A 21883-nucleotide genomic window follows, 5' to 3' on the forward strand; every position below is an offset into this window, starting at 1 on the left:
TAAAATAATTTTGATCTATCGTTTGATAAAAAAATTATTTTATGTATATAAGTTAATAAATTAAGTATATTTATTTTTTTAGTTATGTATGCTAATTGTTCTCCATTAGAATAAAGAAACAATTTACAAACCAAAAAAGAGATATTATATGCAAAAAATTTTAATTTATTTTTTTTACATGTATATCCTTTCAAATATTCAAATTTGCATAAATACCCTCATAAAATTATTGTTTACATATATACTCTTATAAATTTTTTTTTTTGCACATCTACCCATAAAAATATTTTAATCAATTTAGTTTTAAATTATAAATTTTTTAACAACATTAGATAATATGGACATATATGCAAAATATATATCTATTTTATGAAAATATACGTGAAGATATCAATTTTGAAAAAATATTCATATAAATTAAAATATCTAGAAGGACATAAACATAAAAAACTCTTCAAAAATCTTGGAGAAGCTCCAGACATTACTATGTAACTTCTGTTCCCAGTTGTTTAATAAGCCTATGAGCAGTGGATACTACCATGAGTTATTCAGCATTGAATTCCATTGGGGCCTCTTTACCCAAAAAGGACAAAAAACAGAAACTTGCCTTTAAGTTGAAATGTGATGCACGTACAATGTTCGGCAGCATTGTTACAAATTGGAGCAACAGATTTTCAAATACTTGAATACTCCAAGCATGTCACCTTAAATGTACTCAATATGTAGATACAGAAAAAACATATAGAAAAGTATCAGCACTAATAACTTTAAAGGTAGTGTACACGCAACGCTCAACAATTGTTATGGACTGGAAACAGAAGATCGTCAACTGAATACTCAGAGCATGTCAGCTTTTCTTTTTTCTTTTTTAATTTTTTTTGTTGGTGGTGGTGGTGGTGGCGGTGGCGGCGGCAGCAGGGTAGGGGGGCTGGGGGATGGTAAAGCATCAGCATAAATAAACTCAAAGGTCAGATGTCCGAAACATGGCAGGCATCTTAATGCCTCGTATCTTTGGATCCTAGGGTGAATCAACCCTCAACAGATTCTGAAACCTTATAAATGTCTGCTTGTAGCAACTGTCACTTTCTATGGATGCCTGGGATGGATCCACACTAGCCTCTGGTTGAACCCTGTGACCATCTGCCAGTTTTACCTTCAAATTTTTCCTCATGACATTGAATTTTTTTTTTTTTTGTTCAAGATAAGAGTTCATTCTTTCTCCTGTATAGAAACTTAAAATCATCAGCTTCAGATCCCAGTTTTTGTGCCAGACTGAAACAACTGGTTTCTCAATGTACGAACAAACTCATCTACTACAGCATTATTTTTCTCTAGAAATAGTTCAGCTTCTTGCTGGTCTTTGAGAAACTCGCCTTCTATCCAGTATCCAGTTCCTTCTCTCAAAACAAGTCCATGCTTAGTAGCCATCTCCAAAACCTCAGCTTCAAGACAAATGCCCCTGCCAAATCCTAAATCCAGAGTAGCTTTCTTCATTGCAGGTGCTAGTTTATTTTTCATGACTTGCACTAATAAGCCAATGCCAGTGATCTAAAACAGAGAGAGTTGTTTTAAGATAAAAAGAGAGCCGGTAAGATAGATAAACATGAACTACATTAATTTAGTGCAACATACTGAAGGAAATAATTACACTATCACTGCTATAAGTCACTGATTCTTAAGGGATGTCATATACTCAGTTCTTTTAATTGAACAGAAACATATGCATAATAGCATGCTTGACTAAGTGGTCTTGTTTTAATAACTGTACTTAATCTGACTACACACAGAATAAGTTACTTTTTAAAATCATACAATTATCTTAAAATGGATGAATTAGAATGTCTAAATAATTTTGACTAGTCAAACAACTAGTAGCCGTTCTTCATGATATATAACAAAGTTCAATCATTATGACAGGAGATCATAGTGGGTTGTCAGAAAACAATGCTAGAGAAAACTATTTTTTACCTTTCAATATATAACCTTGCTTCTCCTATTAGAAAACCCACTTCACAGTGAAAAACTCCTAGATCTAACATAAAATTAAATCTGTTTCCAAAAAATATTCCTAGTTAAATATGTACTATTAAATTACTGAAGGTTGTTTAAGTTTTTTCAGTAGAGGTAGGAAGATAAATTGAGTTTGAGACATGCAGATTTGTTGAGTATACCTTATCTTCATTGTGGAGTAAGCCTCGTCTTGTAATTCTCATTCGTACTGCTGCATAGAATTTTAAGGCATTTCCACCACAAGTTACCTCGTTCATCTCTCCAAAGCCACGATTTGATCTTAAATTTGTCCTAACCTGGACACATACATGTCACTTGAGCTTATGAGAACAAAAAGGTGGTTGGGAGAGAGGGGGGAGGGGAATAGATTACACAATACAGTTTACATATCTGGAGAAAGAATGGTAATCCAAGTAATACAGTAAAAAGAATCAGGTATTGCAATTACCAACAATGAAATTATTTTAGTTCCATTTTTGTTATCTCATGAATAATGTTATAGTAAATTGAAATTCTTAAAATACCTGAACGAGCAAATTATCCAGAGGTCCTGATTGAAGTTGATTCACAATTGCATGCTTGACCAAGAAACTATGAACTTATAGATATGATCCTTTCCTAGATAGATTTTGCTCATAAAGTAATACTATATTATATCATGTGACTCACTTAGAAATATAAGATTGGATCAATAATTTCTTATAACATGAAAACCATCATCGTGAAATAAGCTAAGTTCTAAAGGACCAACAATAAAGCCAGACGTTTATGAATTTGAAGTACTGTCTTGCATGGAGTGATGTGGAGACGCCACAGGCAAAGCAGCAAACATAGCACCACAAATCCATCAGAATTACCTAAGCCAGTGTCAATGCCTGTCTTCTTAGAAGATTACCTTTTGATATCTGATGCAAATTGTGACAAATTGAACAAGCGTCAAATAAGTTGAAGCTAAAGCATAAGCCCCAAAGAAAGACTAGCAAGCTCTTGGAAACATAATTGGACAAGAACAAGAACCATCCGATGACTGGACTGAATGAAGGCGGATCCCCAAAGCCATTCATAGTGGTCAGGATCAAGTGGTTTCAGCTCTCTGTTGGCATGCGAGCAGAGAAAGAAACAACCACATATTTCTGAAAGGTCTGCACCATAATCTGTGATCCTAGGTTGTATCATAAATCCTGTACAAGTGTGTTTTTTAATGCTAGAATTTCTCAGAGCCGTTGGAAGGCTGTCGGGCTTCTTTCTCCATAATTTCTTCCTTTGTATCTCCTCTTGAAGGAGGATTCCTCTTTCCCCCAAAAAGTAGCAGCAGCAGCAGTGGCAGCAGCTCATAAAAGATCATGGTTCTCTAGTGTTGTGATAATGCTGTTCTCGGTAGCATCAGTGCGACTCCAAGTACAGCCAACAATAAAATGCCTTTCTTGTACAACGGTTGCAACTATTTCATGCCAAATGTCTCCGCATCACTCCTAGTAGCATCGACCAGCTGCAGCATTTTTGGCTGGTGCTGCAACCAGCATTTGGGTGATATAACAGTTTTAGAGCCTAATTTGGGTATTTTTCATGTAAAGACTGTTCCTTGAACTTGTGGACAACATTTAGAAGCACCAGTAAGGATTATTAGTTTTCCAGAAAGCCTAAAACCAGTGGTCAGAATTAATTTCAGGATTGGGTTAGGCTACTGCTTTCTTTATAAATTGAACTCCTGATTGTAGTTTACAATACTAAATAAAACTTGAAACCTTTAAATGAAATTCTGTCTGTGTTTCACAAGTCCCGCATCATCTTCTCACCCCTCTTCTTTTGATTTCCTTCTTCTTTTCCTTTTTCCCACCTCATTTTTAAAATCATTGTCCTGGCTTGACATTATGCTTCCTTCCAACCTTCTAATATAGACCATTTATCATTTGTACAAGAATCATCCAGCAACTTGTTTCTTGCGATCACTGCATCTCAAAGTCATTCATGTTTGGACTTTCTCTAGCTTCCTTTAGAAACAAAAATATTTTTCTACTAATATCATGAGATAATTCCACTTGGAGGGTTCATGATGTGTCAAGTCTGTGAATTAGGCAAAGGGCTAAGTTATGTATGCCAACTGCCAGTAAATTATTGTAGATGGTGTAGATTTTATTCAATAAAAGGCACCAGCTTCACTTAAAATTATAAAATAACTAACGAATGAAATTAAATGGAAAACTGATAAATGATGCCAGCCCATCCTTCTGTCTGGTCTCTAGCAACACAACGAGAATCAAAACTAAGTCATCTGTCAAAAGAACATAAGCTACATTCGACTGATATATTTGGTTAGCCTCCTATATTTAGTCAAATCTAGTTTGTTTTTTTTTCCTCTAAATTCTGAAGTCAAAAGAAGCTCAGCTAGACTCAACTGCTACTTTTGTTTAAACTCCTCTACAGTCAAATCTAGTTTTTTTCCCTTTCATCGACAATAAAATTTCCGGTTTCCTTCCAACCAAACTTTGCATGTGTCAATGATTTCAAATGAGCAAAATTTGACACGATGGATTTGGGAATCTCAAGCCTCATTCCACTCTCTGTAGCCATCTTAAAGAACAGGCAATCCAGATAGATTTGCTTGCACAGCCTGTCACAGGCACTATTGCAAATATTGTGGCATATTATACAAAATCCTAGGACAAATAATGGAGAAACAAAAAAGTTACATGATGATGGTTTGCTTAGAAGTTGTCTTTAATTGAGACAGAAAGATTGAATAGAGAGAGAAGGTTCATAGCAAACATTTTTAAGTCCTCGTACTGGGCCCTGTACTGGTACCTTAGTGGTATAGTATACTATGCCCTGGTACAATACAATATGCCCCTGTATCGACGCATGGTACACTATTGAATTCAGCCAAGTGAATATAGTAACATGTCAATACAGAAGGCATGCCAAGCCCTATATCATAGCCCACTGAGTCAGTAGGTTGCAACCAGTACCTGCCTAGCATGGTATGGTACTCAAAATATTGTTACATATAATAGTAGAAAATACCTAAAATAGCAGCCCTACTTATATGAACCTTCAAAGCATTTCAACGGAAACATAGAAACAGCCTACTTTCTAGCACTTCAAGCCCCAGCAAAACCTGGTAAACTTTCCCACTAAGAAGCCTTCTCACGCAACCACCATCCCTTGGCTTCCAAGTACAGTTTCCATCTTGAGAAACCCCCTGCTTGTAACCATCAGCCAGTTACCTAGAAGCCACCTTTTTCTTTTACTTAGGTCTAGAATGCTAGGTAACTGCAACAATTGGATCAGATGCAGCCAAAATAGTGGAAATACACTTCTCTTTTGACATAGCAAAGAAGTAGAGAAAGAGAAAAAGTGAGCAGGAGAAAAGGTCTAGGAAACCCTTAGCATGCAAGAAAGAGAGCACATGGACTAGCTCAACAGGTACAAAACACAACTTAATTGACACGATAATTTTGAGGGATTTGACATCGAGATGGTCTATAAAGAAGGATAAGTAAATCAAATAACAGTAGAAAAAGGTGAAGGCAGAGATTAGTAAGAACTATTTATGAACAGACTAATTTGAACCAAGGGTAGAATGTGAGAAAAGGCAAATATTCAAACACTATATAAATGATTAAATGGTTTATAAATATTTGGAAGGCAGAATTCTTATTTCTATTGGCCTGAAATTGACATCATTCTATATACATACATAAACCAATATGTCTTACCAAAAGATACAATTGAAATTTATTTATTTAAATTGATTTTAGTATTCTATTGTCAAGACAGGTTCCAAGGGTGCATGCCGCACAAAAGACTGTTCTAGACCAACAGCTAGAGTGTAAGCCTATCAATGTCTTGAAGATAGCCAACCATATCACGCATCATCACTTGTAGCGTATTAGACAACAAATAACTGATTGACTCGAACCATCATATACAATAAATACAAATTGTGAGCAATAAAGAGGGCACCAAAACATAATATAGCAAGGCAATGGAGCACCAGATGCATCCAATCTAAGAGTACGTACATTCTGGGCCAGATTTTGTTGGGATCCACGGTGGATTCAGAACAGGTTGGCTTAGACACTTAGCAGTTCTAATAAATGGATCGGATTTCATGGAGTGTTTAAAGGTGGCATTGAGCAGTGCAGGTATGTTGGGCTAGGTTCGGATCAAGATTTAAACAACTTAACAAATAAGAGCTATAGATAATACCCAGAATAACCTGAAAGCAGTAAATTAGAATTTCAATCTTGCTGCAATCGAGTAAATCAGAGCAAAAGTATCAAATTAATTCTCATCAACATAAGACAGATGTGAATCGTTGTAAAGTACAGATAAATTTCACACTAGAGAAAACTTAAAAGTTCCAATATCTTATGATGCATCAGATACCTGAAAAGGTGGATTAGGAGATCTGAGAAAGGCTAAAAGTGTTTAAGAAAGCAGGATTAAAGGAAAAACACATTCAGTAAATATCAACCTTGTCAGGAATAAAATACTTATTGGTTTCCATATAGATAGTTAAGATCCATCAGTTATCGCAATGTTATATGAAAAACTGCTGTGTAAGACCATATATGAACTAATATTGTAATTAAACACCTAGTTTCTAGTCAGTATATGCTCTCCCTCTCTCTCTGTAGTATAATTGTCATTTGGTAAATACTTTTTTCTTGAGAATATTGTGGTTATTCACCATCAGTCAGGATTGCACCTGAGAGGTACCAACCAACAAATCTAACAGCTATTCAAAAGATCAGGCTATCATTTTTCAAATAATAGTCCCAAGTTTTATAGAAGTAGATGTTAAAATAGGCCAAGCTCTGTTTGAAGATAGTGAAGACTCTAATTCATATAAATATTAAAGTAGAACAAGGTGCTTTAAACTGTCTACCATCATCACAGCTATTAGACTTGCCAATCCTTTCAAAAGGAGAGTCTCCGTGCTATTAACAAATTTCCATAAAATGTCAAAAGAATAGAGTCTACCTGGTTAATAAAAATAACAAGAGTTTGGGACCGGCTTAGTGAGTACTGAATTTTTTTAAGTGCTTGGGTCATGAATCGTGATTGCACTTCTTGAGAATTGATATCTATCAAGCCCTCAAGTTCACATTGGGGAACGAGGGCTGCCACCTATCATAATACAAGGCAATTTGAGCAAGAAGTCTATGAATTTGAATCCAAAATAAAGAATCCAATCATTCTATAGTGCTAAACAAGGATAAATAATGTGTATCATATACACGTATTTTAGCCACAAAATCTGTAGTATTGTTTGGATGACATGAACTTTCAAATTTACAAACTAGTCTACAAATGATTAGTATCGTAATATGGAGCAGAATATGGCATCTAGTTACATGCTGGCACATGTGAACATGGAAATATAAGCATATATCCAAGTAAATATGGAACTCCCAAATCAAACCATCTTCCTTTTGTTCCACATGTAAAACCGCAAACTCAAACAAATCAGATAGCAACTGATACTGAAATTAGGATGAAGGTAACACAGGTGCAATTTAAGATGCAGAGGGACTATAGCTCAATATCAGATCTTGAAATCTTGAATATGCATTTGCAACTTGCGAAAAATCATAGGCATGCAGAGATTGCAGGAAGGCATCATTTGAGCTTCAATTAAGTGGATTATTTCAAGGTTCTGCACAAATAGTTTTTTTGTAGCAAATAATCTTATTCTATCAAATAGGTTCTGCAAATTAAATGGATCATTTCAGTCCCGAATTAGTTGATGTCTGAGTTCAGACTTTGTGAATTTGAATGCTAAAGGAACTTCCAAAAGAGAGAAAAGAGACAAAAAGAACATAAAGGGGAAACAAATTTAAAACTTGATCAACAGATGCAGATAAATCTTATTCTATGAAATAAGTTGAATAAATATTAAATAGCCATCCAGAGGGGGGATTTTGAGCAAGATGAAATTTCCCCATACTCCCCTTTTCTTGTTTGATGAACACCTAGATGCTAAATTTTCATGTAACTATCAGAATAATACTGAAGAGATAAGCTCAGAGCAAAACACTTGCACATTATACCTTCATGCAAGGATATCAATCAAATCAGATATTAAAATAAAATAACCCATAGCTCTTTACATTCGCAAAATTTCATGATCTTTATGAACTTGTTTGATCATTCTGTATCCTTGTTACTTAAGCTATATCAAAATCATATTCACAAGTAATACAGCAACATAATTTTGTATCTTAAAAGTTCACCACATAATCAAGTTGTCAAGTCTGATAAAAAAATACATATCTCATTATTCCATGATAGAAATTCAAGCAAAGATTATTTTCAATAAATATCAAAAATTTTACTGCTCACAAACATAACCAGATAACAGGGTGCTACAATATAAGGAAAAAGAATTGTGTGATAAATGGATCTCAGTCTAAATGGATAAACATCTAAAAGCAGAATGTTATGCTTACGTACACTATCCACAACAACAACATCAACTGAGCCGCTATTAACTAGAGTATTCACTATGCTCAAGGAATTTTCAGCACAATTAGGATGTGAAATAAGAAGATTTTCTGTGTTTACACCCATTGCTTCTGCAAGAGCTGGATCCAAAGCATTCTCTACATCAAGATAAGCACAATATCCTGCAAATAAGACAATTTTATAATTATGCAGAGAATTAAAGCAACCATTGTTATGAATGATGTCATGGCAAAATTCAGTGCATAACACAGTTTCAAAAGGAAAGAAATGCGGGTGCAAAGCCTAAAAGAAGGCACAGAAAAATAATATGGATAAAGGAATTATAGAAATAAGGAATCAAAATATTGTATCAATGTGAGTGTAAGAGCTAAATGTGATGACCAATTTTGAGGATTTAGACACATTAACAGATGAAACTGAAAATACAGTTCTAGCAAAACAATTCGAAGCATTTTAAATATTTGACCCAGGACAAGTTTTCATACATGATTCCTACAGAACTCTACATGAAAATTGTAGTTAACTATTATTAGATAAAGAATTCCTATTGGAACCATTTATGAAATTTAAATACATAGATAAAGCTAAAACATGTTATGACACTTAAATTTAGCATGTTACACCAACAAGTTCATTAACACGTAAAAATGTAAAAACACTAGTATTTTTGGAATTAACAATTAGAGACTTGATAAGCCAATATACCGCCAAGGAAGACCATGATTGAATACAGCAATTCCTTGTGGCAAGTCTATTCCTGAAGGGATTGGCCTTGGCACCATTGGCAACATAGGATATATAATGCTGAGGCTGCTGAACATTAGACTGATGGAAAAGGCCTACTGCTTATGATTATTTGTATGTTTGGTAGAGATTTCAGCTACAATGATGTTGCAAGATTATCAGAATCAGCTTCTTTCCTTTGACTATGACTTGTAAGAAAGACAGCTTATGCATGACATGACATATACCGATTGATCATGCAAACTAAGAAGAGATTTTTCTTTTGTATGGCATTCTCATGCCGCAGCTAATGCTGTCCATTTTAGGAAAAGGAAAAACAAATACAAGCATAGTTCACATTAAATGGTAAAAAGTGGAACATTCGATGGATCTAAATCAGCAAAACAAGAGATTTTGAGCTTCGTTGACAATATCAGTCCCCATCAAATACAACCCACAAATCAACAGTCTCAATTATTCATGGGAAGATCCACAAGGACACTGACAATTCATAGCAGAATAGCATTAACTCATTAATTCAATGATAAGAAACTTAGCATAGAGAAAGAAGAACCTCCAAGCTTTTGTGCTTCCTTCACGATATGAAGTGCAAGTGTTGTTTTCCCAGATGCCTCTCTTCCATAGATTTCAATCATTCTCCCCTGCACAACAAACTTAAAGTCATAAATTTAGAATCTATGGAGTTTGTCGTACAAGATTGACACAAATTCAAGAGTGATAACTCCATAAATTTAAGAATTCGTTCCATATATTGCAAGAACATAAAGTAAGAAAAAGCAGATGAAATTAACAACATGTAATCACAAGATACAATAAAAAAATCAACATGCTATCATAATCAAAATATCCAACACAATGCAAGCAGTAAAAAAGAAAAATTACAGGTACTGGAAAACAATGGAAGCTAACTGACAGAACTCTTTCAGTTGAATATATTTGGAGCACCTACAATATTTACTAGGATCGATTTCAGCATTCTTTAAATCTTTGAAAAATCCAGAATACCATCAAACAGCCTACCTCAAACAGGCATTACATATGCTACTAGTTAGTCATAACCATTATATGATTCACAACGATGAGAAATAGACCAATTTCATGCATGACTAAAGTTTTATATGCATATTCAACTCAATTCAACTCATCTAAGCCTTAATCCCAGACTAGTTGGAGTCACCTACATAAATCCTATTTCTCCCCTCCACTCAATTTATAACCATACTTTCTAAAAGATGTTGAGATATCTAATCCTTCCTTGCTACTTCAACCCTTGTGATTTTTGTTCTATCTCTACACCCCTTTATTCCTTCTACATGTATCAAATCACTCCTTCCTACTGGTGCATCACTCGACCTACATTGTACATGTCCAAACCATCTATGCCATCCTTCTCTTACTTCTACCTCCACCTTTTTACAAATGGCTTCATTTCTATTCCATATGTTCTTGTATTACGAATGGGTAAAGTTTATAGACATAATAAATCAAAATCATACTTTGAATTTGCACAAAAAAAAGGCTAGCCAACATTGTCTAAACTTAAATATTTTCAAGAACATCATATAGAAGCCATATTAGACATGCAAGACTAGTACCATTTTAAGGATAATACATGTCAAAAATGCAAAGTCTGGAATGATATTTAATTAGTATTACGAGCAGATCCACACTTTCAATAATCTGGTTTCTTTTTTTCTTTCAAATGATAATTGATTGGATGACTTACACAAGTAGAGTAAAAAGAGCCCTTGTCTTACTGACTCTATAAAAGTTATCATTTAAAAATATGTATATCAGCTATAATCATTTAATAGATTGACAGACAAAGACGATATTAACTTAAGCTTATTTAAAAAATTCAGGAAGGACAGGGATAAGAAATGTCCACACAACATCCCAAGTGAATGATAACCACATACAACATAAAGCTACAGAAGACCACTCAATACAGAATGGCTGCTCCCAATGGAAGCCAGAGATTGCTTCATACATGGTATGTACCTAGATTATATTAAGACAAAGAAAAAAAATCTAGGTAGACATTCGAGAAGGAGATGAATAAATTATCATTAAAATCACACAGACATAAGATTCTGTGCTATGTCTACTGACCAAAAAAAAAAAGTGGAATATATTAAACAAAAAGATGCTTAATCAAGAATAAGTTTTCTTGTGGAACAAGACATATACAAGTAGACCGATAATGTCTACTTCTTGCTTAAAATGAACTAATAACTCTTTATATTATTTCACATGACAAGTTACCACAACTCATTCAAAATAGATATTCCACAAATTGATAAAATAAAGATATTATTTTCATGCATATGCTGTCAAATATTATCACCTTTGGCAGCCCTCCAATCCCAAGAGCCAGATCAAGCTTCAGAGAGCCTGTAGAGATCACATGTGTGTACCTTGTACAAAAGAACCGGCTCAAAGATAAATTGGATTCTACATCAAAATCAGCTGCAAGCTGAGAGAGAGCAAGATTAAGTGTTGAGTCTTTCTCAATCACTTTTTGATCATCAAAAGGTTGATCTCTTTCATACTCCAACAGTGTCTCAACTGAAAATTAGAATAGTTTATTGAGTAACATTGTAATGCGATGCTGAATACCAATCTATGGGTTATTTCATCAAATAAGTGCTAAAGAAATTACACATTAGAACTGCACCCTGTATTATATTTATGACAAATATATGCATGTATAATAATAGACACATTTATTGAAGGTAACTTACATGAAAAACAGCCTCTTGTAAAATAAAATGAACATTTGTGATAAAGTAAGGAACTAAGTGTTAAGTTTTCATTGTAACAATAGCTACAGTGTTATTATTTAAATGGCACACACCTAAAGTATTAAGACGACAAAGTGTGAGAGAAACTAGCACTATATGTTCTAGTCAATAGAAAGAAATAAAGTAAATTTTTCCATCAACCCAATCATGTTGCAAAATATAGGTAATACTTTAAAAAAAATGTTTAGTTGAAAACATGCCCTTGCAACCAGGACACACCTTTAGTGGTTATTGTGCATTAGTGAAGCAAGATCAACAATGATAATATCTCGATTCATAGCATCTCATGGCAGTTTTTACATTTGATGTTCAATTTGCACCATGTTAACTTCTTCCATTACAAATGTGGTGTCTGACAACCTTCCCACCCACAACATTCAGCTCAGAGATGCAAGCAACCAAGTCATTTGGTGGGTGACCATTTGCACCCACCTAAAGAGATGATAAATGAGGTATTTCAACAGGTTTTTCCACTTCTGTTATGTCTCCTTTGCTTCCTAACCATCACTTTGTATCTATCCAGTGATACAGGCAGAGAACTCACGCATCCACTTTTTAAAACAAAATAATTTTTGCAGTAGAATTACAGAAAAGATGGAATCAATAATATTCCTTGCACCTATAGCATCAGGACTAGCACACATTCGAATGTCTACTAATCAAAATAGCAAGTGAAACTAAGGATTCTACCATCACCAAATGATAGACTAGTTTAGACCAATGTAAAAAGTTTGCTACATGTAAGAATCCCAAACAAGCTTCAAGCAAAGAAGTGTTCAGAACAACAGCCTAATTAATCAAATACTACAAAGGACTGAAGAAAAAAGAGATGTAAGCTGTATGGAGCATAAAACAGGCAAAAGTCAAAGGTTTTTAGCTTGCTAAAACACTAGAAGTAGAAGGAGATGGAAAAAGGTGTAAACATAACTACATACGAGTGGTGAAATGAGGAGGATATGAGTTGAAGGAAAAAGAGATGTAAGCTGTGTGGAGCATAAAACAGGCAAAAATCCAAGGTTTTTAGCTCGCTAAAACACTAGAAGTAGAAGGAGATGGAGAAAGATGTAAACACAACCACACAAGAGTGGTTAGATGAGGAGGATATGAGTATAATAAAAGAAAAATCAAGGATAAATTAAAATGGAATGGAGGATCTTATCATTCCAAGGGAAGTATGCACATCTACCAATGTACCATTGCACCCTGTGAAGAAAAGAAAACTGTAAGGAAGGTGATGAACAACACATCAGGGAATTTTGATGATCAAGTATTTAGCTTGCTATCCAGTTCAGAAACAAAACAAAAGAGGAACTTTTGACTTTCTAGATGAAACAAGAAATTAAATAAAGCTGCCCTAGTGTTCACAAAATGGGGAGTGAAACTCAGAAATATATCGTATCAGTTCTAGAGGTTAAAGAATGTTAGTGGAAGATAAAGAAAGCAAAATCTGATATCCATAAAATGAAATCAAAATTTAACCATTATAGAATATCAGAAGCATCGAATAAGGTCAATTTTTTAGATAAAACTGAAAGTAAGACAAGGAATATGATTGCAGCAATATGTTTTGCACTACAGCAGAAACAGTGAAAAATGATTGTATGTTTAGTAGGAAAAGATAAAGACGAAGAGAACAGAAGTTTGAGAGTGAGTTAGAGGAAGAAGGGCTAGACCTGGCCTGAACTTTTTTTGTTCTTATTCGCAAAAGTAAACTGAGATGTTGATCTTCACCAGAAATTTAGGTTCTTTAGAGACTTCACTTCCTAATTTGGGTCTCACAAGGTCTCTCCATGGCTAAGCAATATATTTCCTACATGGGGTGCATTAAATCCCCTTCCTGAACCCTACAATCAGAAGGCCCATATCGTAGGCCTTTTCTACAGAATAAGAAGGCCCATATCAATCAGCAAGTTTAGGTTTGATTTTAAAAGAAATATTGTATAACTCTTAGCTAGCTGAAATATCATGCATTGAGGATAGGCTGTATTACACATATTTAACCTACATATGGGGCCATACTGTCCATGAGCAATTGCAAGAAAAATTCTAGAAGTCAGTTCTGGAATGCAAAACCCAAGTCCTACTTCCAATTCATCAGAAAGATAAAAGTAGCCTTCTTCTAGAAGTGTACTAAATATTGTCAACGTAGTCATGGGTAAAACATGGAAAGAAAAAGCATGAACATAGTTGCTTTAGATTTTCCAAAAAAAACTTTGCAATTCTTTTAAAAATCATCACTTCCCAAAAGTAGGAGGAAAATATGTAACTGAGATAGTGCACACTCAAGCTACACAATAGTCAGTTGCATAGAAGTGAACTACCAACATGACCTAAGTTTCATATCAATGTTCCAAGTACATCATTAAGCTTACATGATGTTCAACCATTTATAAATTTTAGAAACAAGTGATAGAAGCAAGTCTAGCTCAAGTTAAATCACAGTCCATGTATAAGTTCCTTATCCCCACTTATGGGGTCTTTTCACAGCCTAAGAAAACCCTTAGAAAAATCTCTCCAAGCATATAAGATAAACAGGCTTCAACTTTGCATTCATGGTGGCAAATTGTTCATAACTTACTCCATCTGCCAAGAAGACCTATAACTTGGAATTTCATACTTCTTGAAGTAACCATGTATTTTGTTTTGTTTTGTCCTCTTGGCTTCTTTTTTTGATCAAGCAGAATAAGGTGAGGAAACATTGGCCTAAATAGACCAGCATATACAATTTACGCCTTACATCAAGTAAATAATACTGCATAATTATACAAGATAATGATGTAATATAAGCTGATTAAGAATGGAAACAAGTATCACCATCATTTGCTTCCATATCTAATTTAAAATTTCCAAAAAAGAAGCTGTGGCATTTCATATAACAAAGAATGGCATAAGGCAGGTACTAGATCAAAGAATTTTTAGGAAACAGGTACAGTCCATAATACTGGTGTCCAGCTACACGTAATTAGTAACAGTGTTTTACAAAACAAAAACATGATATAGAGATCTAGAGAGAGAAAGAAAGGCGAACAATAATACCTGTTGATGATAGTAAACGGCCCTTTATCCTAGAAAAAGATAAAACCTTGCTTCCTCCATTCTAGCAAGAAAAAGAAAATTCAATAAAAATCATAGTTTAAAAGCATTTGGAAGTGAAATTTTTTTTTTTACGTTCCAGAATGCATATAAATGTGCCAAGCCCTCACTATGCAAACGATAAAAATGCCTCACATGGGCCAAGACTTTTACAATCACATCCAACTATGCAAATATAAGCAACCTCCAAATCATGACAAGAATCAATCTGAAGGACAAAAATAAATTAATGTAGCATAAAAGATGAGCAAACATAATATAGTGGGACCTTTTGTCATAACCCAAAATCACTAACTAAAAACACCAGAACAACTCGAGCACATATGTCATAATCTCCGTCAAGACGAAACCTTTTCTAACAAACCTGAAACTACTATTCCAAATGAACAAAAAAGAAGGTATTATTTAAGCTAAATATGGAAGACTATTACCACTACATAAGATAAAACTCGAAGTAAAGAATATTAGTGTTCGAGTTCAAAAATCCGATCAAAAGACAACGTAAAGAACCTGGAGAAGAAAGCAGAGAGGAGAGGGACCACGCAAAGGCCGTCCTCCGGCGCCGGCAGAGTAAATCGCTCGCAGAAGTGAGGAGGAGAGCGAGAGAGGCCTCAGGGCTCTCATGGCCAAGGGTTTTGATTTCCCTCCTTTTGGAATTCGAGGGAGGCTTGGGGGTTTTAATTTTTAGCCTCCGGCGCATGCATATAATGGACCAGGCTTGGGCCTACCATACTGTGGGCTTCGACAATGTACAAATTGGCTCCATGGTCAAGCCTGGGTTAAAATTTCAAATACAGTCCCAATTACGGATGGCCACAAAATCCAAACCCGCAGACATCTTATCTCAGCCGACTCGGTTGGATCGTTGACTAAGTTTGAACCAGATTTGGATAGACCCCAAATGCTTAACCTTGGGTTTGGATCGGGACCGAATAGTTATGCACCCGATCCTTTTCCCTAATTCTCTTCCATCGCCGTCCCACAAGCACAAAGCATAAAAACAGAAAACCAAACCCTCCTCACTTACAGTTTTACACGACAAGTCGGCCACACCCACACCACCGTCCACTAGCCATCCTGTCATCCTTTTTTCTGATCAGTAGTGACACAGCCGTCAATCCGTCTGTCCATCAGATGTGTTGGAATTAAATATTATTGTTAAATATCTTAGTTTATTAAATTTATATCGTATTTAAAATTTTATTTAATTGAACATAGATTTAAATATTATTATATTATATTTATTTAAAATAGGTATAATTTATGGATCTATAGTATGACTTTGGAGTTGATAAAAATGAAAAAAAAATGCTCAATGTGACTTAATTGGGTTCTGACCAAGTCAACCGAATTATAGGTTTGGATAAAAAAATTCAATCCTAATATCATTTGAGCTCGATTTGGATAATTTATTGAGTATTTAGATTTGGATTTGGATAGTTAGAAACCCATCTCGAATCCAGCCTGCTGTCATCGCTAACGTCAATCCAAAAACTTGGAAAGCTTTAAGATCCTATCGAAGTCCAATGATAAACCCTACGAACATGATTGGGGAGCTGGCAAAAAAAGATACATCCTTTTTTGCGAGATATATCTACTGTAAAGTGAATAGAGCTACTGATTGAGTCGCCTCTTTTATTGTTAGGATTTGACACCTCGAGATTCAGCCCACATTGAGCCCACAGCGAGGTTCGCGGCGAAAAATGGAGTCCAACGAGACCAAGATCACCTGAATCGGAGCTCGGATGGAGGAGATACGAGCTTTTGAAGTCGGCACGAGAATCGAGGCGGCGGAGGACCGCCGGCGACCGGCGGCGGGCGGCAGCGGCGCGGCCGCAGGCGGCGGCGCGCGGGACGCGCGTCCCAGGCCCGCGCGGGACGCGGGACCCAGGCCCAGGCCCGCGCGGGACGCGCGACCCAGGCCCAGGCCCGCGCGGGACGCGCGACCCAGCGGCCTGCTGGCCCTTGTCCCGGTCCACCGTGGACCGGGTGGTCCACGGCACGGTCTGTGGACCGCGTGGGCATTTCCCACGCATTTCTCGCGGTCCACGGCCCTATTTCGTGGACCGGAGCGCGATCTAAGGGTCGAGGACGCTCCCGGTCTGGATCCGACGGTCAGGAGGGTTTTTTTGGCTTTGTTTAGGATTCCTGATCCTTCTCTAATCATGGTTTAAAGTCTGTTTAAGTCTTTAAAAGGCCTGAGACACAGCAGAGAAGGATGGGCGGTTTGGTTTCTCGCAGCCGTACGAACCGAGAGGAGAGAGAGGCGTGAGGCGCTGTGAGAGAAGGAGCAGGAGGCTCCTGGACAGCGGTCGCCAGGCTCTTCAGGGGTTCAGGGGGGTCTCCAAGAGAGAGAGAGCTTTTGTGAGGGAAACTTTATGTGAGAGAGAATTTGGTGTACAAGGGTTGAGGGTGAGGTCTCCTCTTGTAAAATTTTCTTTTCATAGTGAAGTTTGCATGCCCCGTGGAGACGAGCCCTTTTGTGGCTGATCCACGTATTTTGATTGTTTTTCTTTTTGTTTTGTTTCTTCTTTCTTCCTGCTGCATCGCGTGGTACTGAAAAGGTCTTGGGAGGTGGTGTCCTGGCCAGACATCCACCCAACAAGTGGTATCAGAGCAAGGCGGTACAAGGACGCAGATTGCAGTGGTGGTGAGCAAGACTGAAGATGGAGAAAACAGGAACAATCAGGATGGAGATCAACAAGTTTGATGGTAAGAGCAATTTCTCCTTGTGGCAGGCAAGGGTGAAAGACGTGCTCATCCAACAGGGGTTGATCGAAGCTCTCTTGTGCGATGAGAAACCGACCACCATGGAGGTGCGGGATTGAAAACGGCTACAGATGCAGGCGGTGAGTACCATCCGCATGTACCTGGCGGATGAGGTGGTGATCCATGTGCTGAGCGAGACTTCCCCGACGGTGCTGTGGTCGAAGCTCGAGGAGTTGTACATGGCGAAGTCTCTCACCAACACTCTTTTCCTCTGGAGGCAGTTTTACCAACTGCGGATGACTGAGGGACAGAGTGTGCAGGAGCATTTGAGCCACTTCCAGAAGATCCTCACCGACCTTCTCAGCGTTGGCGAGAACGTTGAGGAGAAGACCAGGGCACTAGTTTTGCTGGCATCGCTTCCTTCTTCGTACGAGTCCTTGGTGACTGCTCTTCTAGTAGGGAAGAGCACTATCAAGATGGACGAGGTCACCGCGGCGATACTCCAGAACGAGGTTCTCAGGAGGGAGAACCCAGCTTCGAGCTCAGGTGGTGATAGCTCAGCTTTGGTGGCTTCTGGAGGTGCAGGAGGCGGTAGACGGAGCGACAGGAGATCGCATCGAGGGCGATCTAAGTCCAGGAGGGACTTGAGCAAAACCAGGTGTTACCGGTGTGAGGAGTTGGGGCATCTAGCCAGAGATTGCCCTCAACTGAAAAATCGGACGGTGGCTGCTGTAGCAACGGCCGGCAGCGATTCAGATGGAGATGTCCTGGAGATATCTGACGAGGTATCTACTTCTTCCCAGCAGTGGATATTAGATTCTGCATGCCCCTATCATGTGTGTTGCAGAGAGGAGCAGTTTGACTCCCTAGAGAACAGTGAGAGCACTGTATATCTGCCGAATGGATCGAGCTGTGCGATCAGAGGCATTGGGACGGTCAGCTGGAGGACACATGACGGTGCAGTGAGGAGATTGGGGGAGGTCCGATACATACCCGATTTCAGGCGGAATCTTATCTCACTTAGCAGACTGGATTCGAGAGGCTACAGGACGGTAGCTGGTGGAGGAATCCTGAGGGTGCTACGCGGCGATAGGATTGTGCTGGAGGGGAAGAAGGGGAGCAGAGGACATTATTACCTGGCAGGGAGCCCAGTGCGAGGTGGAGCATCGGGAGCCAGGTGGAGCCCAGAGCGAGGTGGAGCTCCAGGAGGCGGATCGGGCACGAGACAGGAGACTCGGGAGGACGAGAGGCGACGTCGCAAGGTAAGATTCCTATTGCCGCAGGATGATGCCCCGAGCAGGTCTCAGGTCAGGAGGAGCACAGCATACGACGGAGATGGGATCGAGCAGCCTGGCTCGACTCCCATGTTTGCCCATCCATGATCAGCAGGCGATTGCCCCAGGGCATGGGGGCGAGGAGATCCAGAAGCTCTCGGAGTTTGGAGGAGGCCGAATATCGAGTCGAGGTGGAGATTGTTAGGATTTGACGCCTCGAGATTCAGCCCACATTGAGCCCACAGCGAGGTTCGCGGCGAAAAATGGAGTCCAACGAGACCAAGATCACCTGAATCGGAGCTCGGATGGAGGAGATACGAGCTTTTGAAGTCGGCACGAGAATCGAGGCGGCGGAGGACCGCCGGCGACCGGCGGCGGGCGGCAGCGGCGCGGCCGCAGGCGGCGGCGCGCGGGACGCGCGTCCCAGGCCCGCGTGGGACGCGGGACCCAGGCCCGCGCGGGACGCGCGACCCAGGCCCAGGCTCGCGCGGGACGCGCGTCCCAGGCCCAGGCCCGCGCGGGACGCGCGACCCAGCGGCCTGCTGGCCCTTGCCCCGGTCCACCGTGGACCGGGTGGTCCACGGCGCGGTCTGTGGACCGCGTGGGCATTTCCCACGCATTTCTCGCGGTCCACGGCCCTATTTCGTGGACCGGAGCGCGATCTAAGGGTCGAGGACGCTCCCGGTCTGGATCCGACGGTCAGGAGGGTTTTTTTGGCTTTGTTTAGGATTCCTAATCCTTCTCTAATCATGGTTTAAAGTCTGTTTAAGTCTTTAAAAGGCCTGAGACACAGCAGAGAAGGATGGGCGGTTTGGTTTCTCGCAGCCGTACGAACCGAGAGGAGAGAGAGGCGTGAGGCGCTGTGAGAGAAGGAGCAGGAGGCTCCTGGACAGCGGTCGCCAGGCTCTTCAGGGGTTCAGGGGGGTCTCCAAGAGAGAGAGAGCTTTTGTGAGGGAAACTTTATGTGAGAGAGAATTTGGTGTACAAGGGTTGAGGGTGAGGTCTCCTCTTGTAAAATTTTCTTTTCATAGTGAAGTTTGCATGCCCCGTGGAGGCGAGCCCTTTTGTGGCTGATCCACGTATTTTGATTGTTTTTCTTTTTGTTTTGTTTCTTCTTTCTTCCTGCTGCATCGCGTGGTACTGAAAAGGTCTTGGGAGGTGGTGTCCTGGCCAGACATCCACCCAACATTTATCATTGAGCATTCAGATAAAGCGCAAGCCAATCTCATGTCTATTTCGAGAATTTTCATAGATATTTTGCTTTTTATTTTTTCTTGGATGTATTTTTATCATAATGGAAACTAAGCATAGAGTGATTTTTCTTGGATAAATGTATTTTTATCCATTTAGCTAAAAAAAACTAACAAAATATATAAAAAAGAAATTTAGGTCATCTGATCATGATATATTTGTCTTGAAAATATGCATGTGGGAACTAAGCACAGAGTGCATGTCTCTATGATGAGAACTAGCGTTGAACTTAATTAACATTTATACACGTAGAGATGCAATGTCATACTTTTATGAGCTGACCATCCATTAATCATACAACATTGAACTTTATTAACATCTTTTGGACATTGTGATTCTCGTGTTAACTTCTATTTTGCTACTCTTGAGCATTCTTTCTGTTCCGACGGCTGATTGCCTGATTCCTAGTGGCTCATGTTGGAAGGTGGGTTGGTAAACAGAGAAATCGGAATAGGATGAATTGCCTGCCACAATGAATTTATAAGGATCATTAGGAATCGCAAAAAGGGCTCACGGTCAGATTTCGTTATTAGGAATGAGTTAGTAGGATAATAATTCTTACTTGATTTACTTCTTGTAAAATGTGTTTCTTGTTAATTTCAACTTCATTTCTTCTTCGTTTTTGTTAAAAGATCTTGACCTGATAAATAACATCCATACCTTCTTTTTCTTTCTTTTATTTTCTGGAATGAACTCTTTCTTAGAGAGAGAGAGAGGTACAACAACAAAAGAAAAATGAAAGGGATTTGTGATTGAGGAGAACCATGAGTTACTTCTTCCCCTTGGGTTAGTTCTATACCTCAAAGATGAGGAATGCGAGTAAAAGATGACACTTCCCCCATGAAGCATGGACAAGCTGCAAGTAATCTATTAGAGATGGGCATGTGCAGTGCAGTACATGTGAGTTGATGCATGGATGAATATGCTGACAAGGGAGGAAACATACTAATTCATGATATTTACAATATATCACGCTCAAATTTAAACATTTTCTCCCTATTAAGCAAAAGCCAAACTAAGTAGGGATTAAATTTTAATAATAAAGGAGTATGCATATGTGACATGCTTAGAGTATCAAGCAGTAGGGTTTTTATTTGGGCAGCATCATAAAGCCCGATATCAGCTTCTCCAAGACCAACGACAACATTTTTAAGACCTAGGGCTTTTGCATATATCACATCTTTGTGTACGAAACATCAAACTTCGGAATCAGCGGTTGATGATCTGAGTAGTCTCTAAATCATCAAAGCAACAATCCAATATGCAAATACCACGATAAGTATCTGCCCAATTAGGAATGGCAAAAGATTATTAGAAAATTTCCTTTCCATGGCTTCTACGCTAGAATTCTAAGAAGCCTCGATCCAAAGATTATTTTGTATAATTTTAATCAGATTTAATTGGGCCAAAAATTGAACATTGATTGGTTCCTGCACACGTCACTCCATCAGCAAGAATGCAGAAGTACCCGATTTTTTAATATGATGCCAAACAAAATGTTGTCCAGATATGGGTTTCTGTTCTGTA

The 21883-nt window shown here is 38.4% G+C and overlaps 1 protein-coding gene across 2 annotated transcripts; it reads right to left on the minus strand.

The window, feature by feature from the left end:
• Nucleotides 1–587: 587 nt before the first annotated feature.
• Nucleotides 588–15841, minus strand: LOC105057675 (DNA repair protein recA homolog 2, mitochondrial). Of its 2 annotated transcripts, XM_010940355.3 has the most exons (8): nt 15633–15841; nt 15066–15126; nt 11573–11793; nt 9779–9866; nt 8470–8642; nt 6997–7143; nt 2172–2306; nt 588–1548 (listed from the first exon to the last, which is right to left on the minus strand). In XM_010940355.3, the coding sequence occupies exons 1-8, from the start codon at nt 15744–15746 to the stop codon at nt 1249–1251; spliced, it is 1239 nt and encodes a 412-aa protein (XP_010938657.1). In that variant the 5' UTR covers nt 15747–15841; the 3' UTR covers nt 588–1248. The 2 variants fall into 2 exon arrangements, with proteins under 2 accessions (XP_010938657.1, XP_029124070.1); XM_029268237.2 differs by lacking the exon at nt 6997–7143.
• Nucleotides 15842–21883: the final 6042 nt, after the last annotated feature.

Source organism: Elaeis guineensis, chromosome 14 (genome assembly GCF_000442705.2).
Source record: "Elaeis guineensis isolate ETL-2024a chromosome 14, EG11, whole genome shotgun sequence".
In the NCBI taxonomy this organism is placed as follows: Eukaryota; Viridiplantae; Streptophyta; class Magnoliopsida; order Arecales; family Arecaceae; genus Elaeis; species Elaeis guineensis.

What these genes read in the sequence shown, in the direction of transcription:
- LOC105057675 (XM_010940355.3), bottom strand. Translation starts at nt 15,746, where the DNA reads ATGAGAGCCCTGAGGCCTCTCTCGCTCTCCTCCTCACTTCTGCGAGCG. An exon ending in GGAAGCACAAAAGCTTGGAG is followed by an intron (nt 8,643 to 9,778) that starts GTTCTTCTTTCT and finishes TCTTATTTGCAG; the next exon opens with GATATTGTGCTTATCTTGAT. An exon ending in ATGTTGTTGTTGTGGATAGT is followed by an intron (nt 7,144 to 8,469) that starts GTACGTAAGCAT and finishes GTATTATGATAG; the next exon opens with GTGGCAGCCCTCGTTCCCCA.